The sequence below is a fragment of the Camelus dromedarius genome, chromosome 3 (genome assembly GCF_036321535.1).
Source record: "Camelus dromedarius isolate mCamDro1 chromosome 3, mCamDro1.pat, whole genome shotgun sequence".
Lineage (NCBI taxonomy): Eukaryota > Metazoa > Chordata > Mammalia > Artiodactyla > Camelidae > Camelus > Camelus dromedarius.
In genome coordinates this window covers 27,408,990-27,423,113 of record NC_087438.1, presented here as the reverse complement: position 1 = coordinate 27,423,113, position 14,124 = coordinate 27,408,990, and the positions used below count along the sequence as shown (strand labels likewise).

General features: G+C 35.8%; 1 protein-coding gene across 1 annotated transcript in view; it reads left to right on the top strand.

The window, feature by feature from the left end:
• Positions 1-13,588, top strand: part of C9 (complement C9) — a 45,925-nt gene extending 32,337 nt beyond the window's left edge. Inside the window, exons 8-11 of the mRNA XM_011000679.3 lie at positions 916-1,041; positions 3,012-3,190; positions 10,209-10,437; positions 13,212-13,588. Coding sequence (XP_010998981.3) covers positions 916-1,041; positions 3,012-3,190; positions 10,209-10,437; positions 13,212-13,315 — 638 coding nt within the window. The 3' untranslated portion in view covers positions 13,316-13,588. The remainder of the gene's footprint in view (positions 1-915; positions 1,042-3,011; positions 3,191-10,208; positions 10,438-13,211) is intronic.
• The last annotated feature ends 536 nt before the right edge of the window (positions 13,589-14,124 follow it).

Here is a 14,124-nt window from a genome sequence, read left to right as displayed (position 1 = left end):
CTCATCTTAGAATCAGAGTTCTCATACTTCTTAGATTAAGGTTGGGTATTTAATGTTCTGAGTTTCTAGCATTGTGTTCCATTTTTATGCTCCCTCTTCCTTTCCGGTGGGAGATGCCACCTAATAGTCCTCAAGTTCTCACTAATTGTGGGCACACAAAAGATATTTGTTGAATGAATGAATGACAAAATGCCCCCTGGTCTCTAATTCTAAATCTCACTGCAGAATCCTGGGATTAACAACTTCTCCCTGTTCTTTATTCTGGCTTCCAGGACAAACAACCACATGTTTGTGTATGTGTGTGTGTGTGCATAATATGAAATGATAAATAAGAACAAGACCTGACATGATCAATGAGCTGAGCCCTGAGCAGTTTACTCTTAAAGAAATCATTTCCTTTTTAAGTCAGGGGAGTAGAAAATAAATGATATACTTGAGTATATATATGGATTTTTCTTCCTTATAACTGGAGCACCCACACACCACAATGAGTCAGCTTCCAAGACTGCTATCTACTAAACAGCACTCTTAGGACCAGAACAAAGTTGTCATACATATGTAAGCCATCTGCCCAAAACAATGAACTAGCTACCTTAATAATGAACTGAGTCTTCCAAAAAGGATCAAGAGATGTTGATGCATCCCATGACCGCATTATGAAATTGATAGAAAGAAGTGTTTAACAGCTAGACAGCCCTTGGTTCTAATACCTACCTGGCTAATTACTAAAGCAAAGCCAATGGAGACCACTAGATTCTAATATGAGAGCAAAGCAGGGCAGATACAACCTTGCATTTGAGTTCAGTAACAATGTCTAGAAATCCAAGTATGTTTCTTACAGAATATCAAAACTGGAATTTATCTATGGTATTGGTAGACATTATATAATAATTGCCAACTAAATATATTAAACAGGTGTTGAACTAAGGGATGTGCAGAGATGCCTCGGGTTTAATCTGGACTTGTCTCTGGATGTTGTACATGAAATCAAAGGAAAGTTTAATTCAGAAAATTGTTTTAAGAGAAATGAGAGTAGAATTGGTAAGTATGGCCTAATTTAATGGGTTAAAAAAAGGGGGAGGAGAATGTCAATGACCACTGCCCTGTCATTATGAGCCTTCTTTATTGTCTACTCTCTTTATTAAAAAAAAAAAAAAAAAGCTAAACTAAAAGTGCTTAAATTTTATCTTTACCATGGTTTGCCAACCATCGTCAACACAAGTGACCCAGGGACATGTCTTGAATGGTGTCACGGTTGTGCAGCCTGTACACTGCACAGCTCTAGGGAATACAGCCCTTCACATGGTGGCCATTGCAGATGTGTCTGTTTATCATGGCAGTGATAGGAAGCCAATGGCAGAAAAATATCTTGAGGAAAGTTTTCTTTTTCTCCCTTAATTTTAACAAAGCTTCTGAATGGACTAGTGGCAGTGCTGTGTATGTCCATCAAGAAAGGAGAAGGCCAGTGCCATCTCCTTAACTCCATCTTCCACCTGACTCAGAATCCCTAATTCACCTCCACCCAATTAGTCAAAAGGTACAAACTTCCAGTTATAAGATAAAGAAGTACTAAGGATGTAATGTAAACATCATGACTCTAGGCAGCACTGCTATATGATAAGTTTTGAAAGATGCTAAGAAAATAGATCCTAAAAACTCTCAGTACAAGGAGAAAATAAGTTTTGTAACTATATGAAGTGATGTATGTTCACTAAACTTACTGCAGTAATCATTTTGTAATATAAATGTATGTCAAGTCATCTTTCTGTCCACCTTAAACTTATACAGTGTTGTATGTCAATTATATCTCAATAAAACTGGGGAGGAAAAAAAGAAAATCCCTAATCCATCCTTAAAATTAAATCAGTGCATAATCTTTTTAATTTTTTACATAAATATTACTTCTGTTGTTTACCTTTAGGAGATTTACAAGCATGAGGTGGTGCTAGAATTCTCAGTTTTTTACTCTAAATATCTGAGAGCATCCTCAGAGATACAAATCTTGAGACTAACCTTTAAAGAGTCGGCTGAAAACAAGGTCCTATTGTACAGCACAGGGAACTATATATCAATACCTTATAATAGCCTATAATGAAAAAGAATATGAAAAGGCATATATATATGTATAAATGAACCACTATGCACTACACCAGAAATTAACACAGCATTGTAAGTTGATTATAACTTCAATAAAAATAAATTAAATTGAATTAAATTAAATTAAATTAAAATGTCAGCTGATAGTGGAGAAGTAGAAGAAAGGGAAACCTAACATTTTTAAAAGCATACCAACCACTAACATGTGGCCGTGACTGGAAACCACTGATGCAGAGAGAACAAAACTGACCTTGCCATCAAATATCATAGTTTCATTATTTGGCCGTTAAGCTAGCTGTGTGATCTTAAGCTAGTCACTACACCTTTCTGAGTCTCAGTTTTCTCATCTATCAAAATAAGGAAGGTTAAACAAAAATCATCTTGAAATTACTTTTTTAGTTCAAAAAATTCAAAACTCTAATGATTCACAAAAGTTTTTTTAAAGGTGGTTTAATCTGGAGAGAAAGACTAAGAGAGAGTTGGGTAAAAATTTGGGTGGAAAGAAATTTTGCTTTTCACTTTATTCTTTTTTATACTCTGATTTTTTATAATACTAAAATAGTTTACAGCAACCCCATTCAAAATATAATTATGAAGTTAAGTCTGCAACAACAAAAAAACATATCCATGCAACAGTTATGTTTAGTTCTCATGTGTGCTGTGCTTAGGTGATGAACTTTATCAATGTGTCTCAATCAACATACCATTTATATTTTCTTTAAAAAGATGATTGAAATCTATTGACTACTAATAAAATTACCCTTAGAGATTGGGGTGAAAAAAATTAAATAAGTAATATTTATAAGTAAAATTCAATAAATGTACTAGACACCTTTACGAAAGGGGTTCAGTAAATGTTTATCAAATGTTACAGAACTATAAATGTTTCATTTACATCCTCTTTCTCTTTGCAGAAAACATCATGGATGACGACCTCATAGACGACGTTATATCATTCATAAGAGGTGGAACCAGAAAATATGCCACTGAACTACATGAGAAGCTTCTCAGAGGAGCCAGGATGATCAACGTGACTGACTTTGTCAACTGGGCCACTTCCTTAGATGACGCTCCAGTGATCATAAATCAAAAAGTAAGAAATGTTTATTTTCAAATAGAAGATTTTATCATTTTCTTAATAATGTAACTGTTGGTTCAGATGAACAGTTAACTTCATCTGAAAGAGATGTGAGCATTCAAATGCACCCCCATCTCACCCCTGAAAGAAGCATGGCATAAAAGAAAACACGGAGTGGGCATCAGACCAACCCGGGCTGAGCTGGCGTCTTTTCTGCACTACATATGTAGCATTTTCTGACTTCTGTGACACTAAATTCTCCAGGGCTCCGTGTGTATCTTCAGGACATACTGCGATTGCCTGTATGGAGTGTAGAGACCATAGCATAGATTGGCACCACGTGGTTCCCAGGAATTGTTAGTTTCCTTCCACCTGCCCCTGGTTGTCCCTTGCCTTCAGATGCCATCATAGTACCACTTCCGACACAGAAAAGTCTTATTTACTAAAGGCCTTTATGAAAGAGAAGTTCCTAAGTTTTCAAAAAATAAGACCAACAGTGAGCGATTCTCCTGTTCAAAGAATCCTTTCCTTTTTGTATCTTGATTATAATAGCCTGCAGTTTACAAGCCTTTGGGACTTGACAGTCTGGTGCTTATTCTTTAGGGGACGGGGAAGCTGCATTATAATTGTAAAGATGTAAGTGCCAATGTTATTAAGTCTCACCATTCTCTCCCCAAACTACCTAAAAAGGGTATGTTTTTCTTTACTCCTTATTTTGTTCCTGGCATTGTTAAAAAGTATTTCTCCTACTTTCTTTTATGGATTTTAGTTTTCCCTGTATGTTTCACAGTTTCCTTCCCTCAGGTCAAATTCATCTCTGATTGCCCCTTACTTCAGTTTGATTAACTTGAGTGATAGACATGGTGACATTTTTGGTAGGACCAGATATTGGAGAATTTGGTTCCTTCATTCTTCATTGTTGTCTTTAAAGAGTGAGAGAAGCCACCAAAATGACTTCATTTATGTGAGGAAACACTCAGAAACTGGAAAAATTGTAATGTCTTCTTCTTTTAGGTTATGGAAATCTAACCAGTCATAGATGTGTAAGCATGCCCATGGAGACTTCAAATATTTTGCCCCAAAACTAGGACAAAGAGAGGAAAAAAAGCCGGCCAAATTAGCATACCCACATATAAGAGTAAAACCAGAAGAGGCTCCTTGTATTTTATTATATTTAAATCACATTTAAATTCATCATCTTAAACTCAGTGAAATAAATCTATGTCAGAAGATCTTAAATCAGAAAAGAATTAATTTAGGTGGTTGTTTACATTCGTTGGACACCTAAAGAGGCTTGTCTTCTCATCTCCAAAAAGGAAGTTCCACTGTCCTTGTCCGGATCCAAGATTGTTCTCTGAGCTGGTCTTACTAATAGTCCATCATATTCTAGGGCTGATTTCTAAAATCTCAAGTAAATATAGTATTTGCTAAAGATTTACTGCTAGATTTACTAGAACTATTCAAAGACCTTCATCAACGCTATTGGCACAGTCCTACTGGCTGGATACAAAATAGAGTTTGTCCTATTTTTAAGGGCAACTGTTGAACCTCCCCAGGTTTCTAGTTAGTAGGCATTTCATTGAAAATATCTGTATGTTTCTTTCTTCATGAATTAGAAGCCTGAGCTTTTGTATCAATGTTCTACCTAAGAAACTGGAAGCAATAGTTAGTCCACCGTGAAACACTTTTTAAGTTTATCTTCTAGAAAAAGTTCAGGAAATAGTACAATTTTATGGTTTTTATTCACTTTGAGTGGCTTTTAAATCTCTAAAGGGACCTGACATATAGCTTAATTTGATCTTGAAATAGATTCCAAGTTATTTGCTGTCATAAATCCAAGTGGTCTTTTGGTTAATTGGCATTTCAGTGAGGAAATGGCACAATCTATAGTCACTAACACTAATTCTATAGTCACTAATTTGGTAATTTGAGGCATTTTATGTCTGCATATGACATGTCCAAATACCAGGGATGATCTTAATATTAAAATAATTGGCTCACGTATTTAATTGTGTAAAAAATTGATAAAGCCTTTCCCCACTAACCTGGTTTATATTTAATTCTCTGTAGCAATTTAAATCAATTACTAGGTATTAATGTTGCAGTAGTGTGTCTTGGAGGAAACACGAAGTCGTCATATTAAATAAAATATATTACTGAGATTTGCTAAGTAAAACATTTGGTTTTATTTGCATTTATTTTCCATACTAAAGTAACTATGACCATGCTATGTTAAGTAGAATCTTGTGGCTTTGATTATCCTTTTGTTTGTGTGCTTCAGCAGACCCCAAACCACTTCTTGAGGAATGTCTTGGCCCAATCCAAGAATTTCCTTTCAGTCAGCCTTTCTCCATGCAGAGGAAATAGGCTGGGTCTCTCTTTGGGTATTTATTTTGTCATAGTCTTCATCTTTCATGAAAGTGTATTAATTCCATATCCAGCTTGCCTGAATGTTAACACAAATGGCTCTACTTTTTATCTTAACAGAACAGTTGAACTTTGGTTTCTTAAGCTTACTGCTACAAACTAGTTTTAAAATGTCAGCTGAGAGAAATTACATTTATTAACGATTGCCTGAGAGGTATAAAGTTTATGATTTGCTCCAGAGCAGTAGAAGTAGAGATCAGAGCAGTAGCAGTAGAGATCAGTATAGCTGGCATATAGCATATTGGCTTCCTGTAAAATTTGGTTCTGGCATTTTATAAAGGGCAAAGTTATATTTGCTTTATTTACTGAGGTGATGTTACATAATACAATGTCCCCTCTATGAGACCTCACAGGAGATACTACTCTTCATTCTCAGTTTTAAGGATCGGTTTGTTTCTTTTGTGAATTAGGGGAGTTTTTCTTACATGCACATGATCATAATTCAGTTGTCGTAGTCAACGCACTAGAAAATGTAACTAAATTTACGAACCACTTTGTGCAAATGGATGGGTCCTGCTGCATGAATTCTGTGCGTTTGTGTCACTTTTGCCTTCATTTTGCCTTTTCTGTTCTCCATTCTCCTTTTCTCACTTCCCTCAGCCACTCTTATCCATGCACACATGTCAAGCTATAGTAAGCTCTTTCTGGAGCAACTTTGAGGAATAATGAGTTAATTTATCTACCATTTTTGTTATATCATGCAACCTTTAGAGTGAGGCACCAGAGGTTAAAGAGCATCAGAACTGTAAAGGGTGGTGGTCCCAGTGCTCTATGCTGTAGTCATTACAGCTATAATGGTATAGTAAAAAAAATAAATAATCATTCCTAACTCTCTTTTATAGAGATTAAAAAAAAAAACACTCATTCTTTAAACAAACTACATTTGTTACATATAATTTACTTAATTTGGAAGCCTGAAAGAAACCTAAAGGTACTCAAAATTAAACTGTATTGAGAATTTATTTGTATTTTAGCATGCTGATTGATAGATTACATCCCCTGAAAATGGTAGAAAGAGAAGTGAGTTAGCTAGTACAGGAGAAGAATGAGAACTGTTTTCTTACTTAACAGAAGGCCAAAGCTCATCAGAAAAAAAATGTGGTTCTTCAAGAAAATGTCAAGAAGTACATTTTAATTGTTCTCTGTCTTCTTGTGGGATTCTCGTCTCCAGGGTATAAGGATTCTCTGAAACTATTTGCCATTGCGTGTCCTTCCTCTTTATCTCTTTAAACACTGTTTACGCATTTCATCCAAAATTCTATTTTCTCCATGAACCCTCTATTCCTGTATCTAAGATTATCTGGTCTTGACATTCCTTTAAAGGGTAAGACAAGATGAATTTGTTCTCTTGAAAATCAAAATAACTCCACCACATGCTTATGCTGTTTGGGCCAGCGTGGCAACACTGGTAAGAGGTTTCTCTCTTCCAAACAAATACATCATAGCTTAGCTCTGAATCCTATGTGCTATTTCGTAAAAGAATCCTGGGGCACAGTTGTGTTGACTTTGTAGAAGTTCTTGGTATCGATTCTGGATATGAGCATGTTCTCACATAAAAGTGTTATAAATGCCTTCTCTCTCTGAAGGACTTTCACCCTTTAATGGCATCCTCGATAACAGATATCCTCTTCTATGCTTTTTATTTTGGAATAATTTTAGACTTAATGTAATTGCACAAATATTGCAGACAGAAAAATTTGAAAAACAGCACCCAGCTCTTCCCATATGCCCTGCACCCAGCAGCCCCTACGTGTTAACAACTTACTTAACTGTAACACAGTTATCAAAGTCAGAAAATTAACATTGTCTCAACCACAGACCTTATTCAAATTTCACCAGTTTTCCCCTGATCTCTTTTTTACGGTTCCAGGATTCAATCAAGATCCCACATTCGTTTCATTGTCAGGTCTCCTTCGTCTCCTCCAACCTGTGACGGCTCCTTAGACTTTCCTTTTCTTCCATGACCTTGACACTTCTGATGGATGTTGGTCAGTTTTGTGTCAGCTGTCTCTCCTTTTAAGCCCAGAATAGACTGCGCTTCTGGGTGCCTTGTATCAGAAACTATGATGTTGATTTCTTTGATGTAGTCGAGGTTTTTTTTTTTTTTCTTTTTCATTTTGGTTAGTGCGTTTGTGTCCTCTTTCAAGTCTTTCCCTACCTGAATGTCTTGAAGATACTCTCCTGTATATTATCTTCCAGAAACTTTATTGCATTGCTTTTACATTTTGATCTACAATCAACTTAGAGTTGTTTTTTCTGTGTGCTATAATTTTGAAGGTCACTTTTTTTTAAATTTCCCTGTGAATATCTCATTGTCCTAGAAGAATTTATATTGTATTGTTGACTATATCTATTAAAATCAAATGTCAGTCTACTTTCAAAGTAGACTGCTATGAAGATTTTCTCCGTTATCTTTGTTTTTTTTACTAACTTTACTCTGATGTGCCTAGGTGTGAAAAGAACAATTTTTAATATTGTTTTTCATTAATGGAGTATCTTGATGTCTTTCACCAGGCTTGTAATATTCTCAGCCATTAGCTCTTCAAATATTATCAAATATTCAAATATAAAAGCATAATTAAATTTGACATTGAGATCCCATCCCTCCACACTGCTGGAAAAGTCACCCTTCATTCCTTTGTTGGGTGGGGTTCAGGGTGGTTCTTGCTTGTCCTGAAGCTCTTGTCTGGGAAATGAGGATATGATATATGTATTTAGTCCATTGTGGTCACTGTGATAACCTCATTGTTTAATCTTACAAGTTCCCTTGAAGTCAGGTGGTTCCAAACCTTCTGTGCCAAGATTGTGCATGGGAATCACTGACAAAACTGTAGCCTGGTTCATGATATCTACCTTCCCTGGGAGCACTCCAAAGATCTTGCTGCTTCCCAAAATAGCTGCAAGAGCTCTAGCTTTGGTTTCCTGCTACTTGAGGTACATGCTAACTCTGTCCCCTTCCTGGTCTGGAGGAATGCCTTCCCTTAGAGAAACTCTTCCTACACTCATTCTCCCAGCAAAAATTTCTCAATGAGCTCAGGCTTTTAGAGAAAAAAAATCAACAAAGAGTTTGCCTACAACTCATAACAACAACAATAAAAACAACAACAAAAACCCAAAAAACAAATCCAAGCAACCCAATCAAAAAATGGACAGAAGACCTAATTAGACATCTCTCCAAAGAAGACAACCAGATGGCCAACAGACACATGACGAGATGCTCAGTATCGCTAATCTTCAGAGAAATGCAAATCAAAACTACAATGAGGTATCACCTCATGCCAGTCAGAATGGCCATTGTTAAAAAGTTCATAAATGATAAATGCTGGAAAAGGTGTGGAGAAAAGGGAACCCTCTTACACTGTTGGTGGGAATATAATTTGGTGCAGTCATTATGGAAAAAAGTATGGAGAGTCCTTTAAAAACTAAAAATTGACTTACCATCTGATCCAGCAATCCCACTCCTGGGCATATATCTGGAGGAAACTCTAACTTGAAAAGATAAATATATGCACCCCAGTGTTTATAGCAGCACTACTTACAATAGTCAAGACGTGGAAGCAACCTAAATGTCCATTGACAGATGATGGATAAAGATGTAGTATATGTACACAATGGAATACTACTCAACCATAAAAAAGAATGAAATAATGGCATTTGCAGTAACGTGAATGAAACTAGAGATTATCTTACTAAGTGAAGTAAGCCAGACAGAGAAAGACAAATACCATATGATATCACTGATACACAGAATCTTAAAAAATGACACAAATGAACTTATTTACAAAACAGAAACAGACTCACAGACATAGAAAACAAATGTATAGTTACCAAAGGGGAAAGGGTTGCGGGGAGGGATAAATTAGGAGCTTGAGATTAGCAGATACAAACTATTACATAGAAACTAGGTAGACAACCAGGTGCTGCTGTATAGCACAGGGAACTATATTCAATATCTTGTAATAACCTATCATGAAAAAGAAAATGAAAAGAATATATAGATGTATAACTGAATCACTATGCTGTACACCAGAAACTAACACAAGATTGTAAATCAACTATACTTCAATAAAAATAATAAATAAATAAGATAAATAAATAAATAAAATAAAATAAAATAATAAAGAGTTTGCCTTTAAGGGCATTCTGGACTTTGCCTTACACGCAAACCACCTCTTAGACAAGAGATAGCAAGCACCTGCCTACCTTCTGGAAGAGGGGACTTGGGTAAAAGGCAGCAAAAAATGATTTGCAATAAATATGTCAATAGGTTATCCTGCTAAAAGCTTAAATCCCTGATTGTTCATTTTTAAAACACATATACCCGTCCTTTGTAACATCTATCTCATTTCCATTTTGAATTTCTCAGTATGGTTATTTTACTATCAGTTTGCTTACCTCCATAATATGATCTCCAGAATTACAGAGATCACGACTAGTTTTGATCACTGGTATAGCCTTAAAAGCTAACATCATATCTGGCAATAATACTCATTCAATAAGCCTTTGTTGAATTAATGAATCAATGAATAAATAATTTCCTGAAGAATATTGCACAAGCTCTGTCAGTAGAAAAAGACCTAAAATTAAATATTTTGCTCTCTTGCAGCTGTCTCCCATATATGAACTGGTTCCAGTGAAAATAAAAGATGCACACTCAAAGAAACAAAATTTGGAAAGAGCCATTGAAGACTACATCAGTGAATTCAATGTAAGGAAATGTCAACCATGCCAAAATGGAGGGACTGTGATTCTGCTGGACGGACAATGTTTGTGTTCCTGCCCAATCACGTTCCAGGGAATCGCCTGTGAAATCAGTAAACAGAAACTCTCGGAAGGTGAGAACAACTTCTTTGATATTAAGGGCAAAAATATGCATTTGGGAGTTATTTGATTTGAAAATAGCTCTTGAATCAATATGCACTAAACTTCTAGGTTATCCATGTAAACAGAGGGTGAAAATTGAATGAATAATGAAAATGGATAAACCAGACTTTATGTATCATCTAGTGTGTAATTTTTAACATCTTCTACCTCTACATCTAAATGGAACTATCAATAAATAATAAATTGTAAAGGTTGTATTACATTTTAATTATAAAAATGTTCGTATAAAAAGTTTACAGAAATATAATAAGCATCCAGGTACTCACCATCCAGAATTAACAAATGTTAATCACATTCATAGCATATATACTTTATATATGTATATATGAAACACTGTCTGTATATATGTATGTGTGTGTGCATATATGTAAATACTTCAGAAACTCTTTGTGAGAGAAAGGATCACAGATATAGTACGGCACCACATCACCTCTCCCCCCAGAAAAGCCCAGGTCCATTATTCTCTCCCACTCTGCTCATATGCAGTCTTTTCTTTTTTTCCTTCTAGTTGCCTTGATATATAATTGACATACAGCACTGTATAAATGTAAGGTGTGTGACATCATGATTTGACTTACATACATCATAAAATGATGACCACAGTAAGTTCAGTGAACATCCATCATCTCATAAAGATACAAAATTAAAGAGATAGGAAAAATATATTTTCCCTGTGATGAGAACTCTTAGGATTTACTCTCTTAACAATTTTTATATATAATGCACAGTGGTGTTAATTATATTTATCATGTTGTACATTACATCCCTAGTACTTATTTATCTTATCATTGGAAGTTGTACCATCTTACTGTCTTCATCCAGTAAAGCTAAGACTTAGCTCAACTGTTAATTATAACAAGATTAGCTAGATTAACATCCTATGAAAATCATAGCTTATATTTTTGTTTGAATAAACTGTCTTGCAACAAAATTTCTGAAACAATTATGTAGTTTCCTCAAAGATTCACAGCCACCAAGTTTATCATTCAACTGTACTTTCAACTGTTGCTACAAAATTTTTAATATTACAAGAATGTCTTTTGCCCTTCTTAGCAAACACACTTAGAAACTCAACGATATGGTGACAATATACATGTTAAGATTTGTCTTAAATTTTAGGATAACTGATTTATCCTATATACTAACTGTGTCTCTCATCTACCTAAAATGTCAATCCAATGTTCTATATTCCAAAAAGCATTTGAAGTCTCCAAAAAATCCATATTCAGGACCTCTGTTTTCCATCTATTTCTATGTGGAATATTCTGCAGCTTTCTGTGATTTCCTCAGCTCTGTCTTCAAATTTTCCAGTTCCTTTTTTCAACTACATATAGTCTATACCCTTTAACCAATCTACTGAGGATTTTTAAAAATTATTTTAATTATAAAACAGTTGCAGTTAAATTATAAATAAATTTAATTTCTATTTGGGTTTTTTTTCAAGTCTATTCTTTTTCTTAGCTTACTGGATTTTTTTCCTATTTTTATTTCTTTGAACATATTGAACATGTTAAATGTATACAAGTCTCAGGTTGATCCAGAATATATAGTTTCTGCACTTACACATTCTCATGGCATTTTTTTCTTCCTTGAGTACTTAATAATTTTTTACTACAGTCTTCGTATTCAGTGGAAATTGTTTCCTCTGGGAACCGTGTCAACTTTGGGTAGTGAAGGTATTCCCAGTTTGCTTCTTGGGAGACCCTGTTGTTTTCATGCCTTGCAACAGTTTTTTATGTAAATTTCTTGGGTCAGGTTCTACATTTTGGGTTTATGGATAATGAAAATTAGGGCCCTTCCTCTTACATAATCACATTTTTTAAAATACTGGTCTTCACAGCTGACATTTGATGTTCTACGAGTTCCTTGTTGACATACCAGAACACAGTGAAGTCTTTCTTGCTGAATCTTTCCGTCAAGGAAGCTCTTCCAGGCATCCAGTTTTCTACAGGATGTTCAGTTGCAGTTTGCCACTGGGCCTACCCACCGTCATGAGATTGAGAACCTTAAGACATCATCTTTCTTTTTGCCTACTACTTACTTAGGGTGGAATGCTCTGCAACTTTCTCCTCCTTCAACCAGTCCAACATCCCTTTTCTTGTGTGCTTCTGCTTCTTCCAGACCAGTGGCTCTCAACCAAGTTGCTCATTATATTTACCTGGTTAGCTTTTTTAAAAAGGGCAAAAACCAAATATGACAAAACAGATATCCATCCCAAGCCAATTAAACCAGAACTTTTGTGGTGGATTCGGCCTGGACATGGTTCTTTTTTTTTTCTTTTTTTCCCCCTTCCTTCCTTGTTTCCTTCTTTCATCTCTCTCTCCCTCTCCCTCTTTCTTTCTTCCTTTCTTTCTTTCATCCTGTGCTTATTCTAATATGTAGCCAGAGTTTAAAATCTCTTTTCTGAACCTAGGCCAAATAACACGTCTTGGATGTAATCTCCTCCAGTGTCTCCAGGAATCAGTTCTCTATCTACACTCCCCGAGCACTTCTCCCCCTGCCCTTCCACACTAATCACATAGACTCTGCCTAAACAAGATGAACATCCCCTCTAGGTCAGAAATATGTTTTATGTCTTAAACCTCCTTCTCTCCCCAGCACCTAGACAGTATCTGACACATGGTGAAACAGGATTAAAGGATGAATAAATGGATGGGTTGATTGATCCAAAGTTGAAGACCTATTTATTAATCATTAAGATTTGATAATCCTTTGTTTTCTCTAGGATTGCCAGTACCACACACACATCCCCACCACCACGCCGAAAAAAGAGCTGTTGGTTTCCCTGAGATCATATGGAAAGAAAAACACCAGGACCTTCCAGTTTAAGAGCCTGGCCCCAACATAGTCCTTGCTGCCATGAGCAACATGCTTCATGAAAATCCTACCAAGCTCTGAAGTCTCCTCTCCTGGCTCTTAGATCCATGATGTGTCTTTTCCTCCTTAAACTCTTAACGATGTTTCCATTTTTCATTCCCTGCTGAGTAGAGTTAGCAGCCAAATATGCCGGGACAGCTTTCTCCCACAGGCAATGCCAATCCCTTACTAACAAAACAAAATTAAATTAAAAAGAGAATGTTGGTTTAAAAGCCTTTCAAGTAATTGCCAGAGTTCTTTGTGTGATGAATACGTTCTGCCAGTTCCATTACCTCAAGTCTGTACTGTGCAATTTCCCTCCTGTTTACGTACTTGCGTCTTGTTGGGTCATTGGTGGATAGGTGTATACATTCAATATTCTGCGCATGCCTGCTGAGTACCAACCACATGCGCAGACCTCTGCTTTTTACATCTTAGCTCTCCAGTTTAACTCCACGTTTCCAAGGGGAAAAGTGTACTGTATTTGTAACCAAAAACTATTAGGTTAAATCAAGTGAAATTGCCTCTCTTCACACTTTACCAAAACAAAACAAAACCCAAAAATCCAGTGATTTCATATGGCCCAACTTAATACCTAGCCTTTCGAGGTGTGTAAGGTAAGTCTACCCACATAAGAAGCTAATTAAAGGAGCTGGCTGTACAATTTTATTCATTAAATAGCATGGTACCTCAGAGTTTTGGAAAAGGTCTGAGAACTCTAAAAAAGAAGAAGGAGAAAAGAAAAGCTCAAAATACAAAGACAGAACTGGAGAATCAAAATA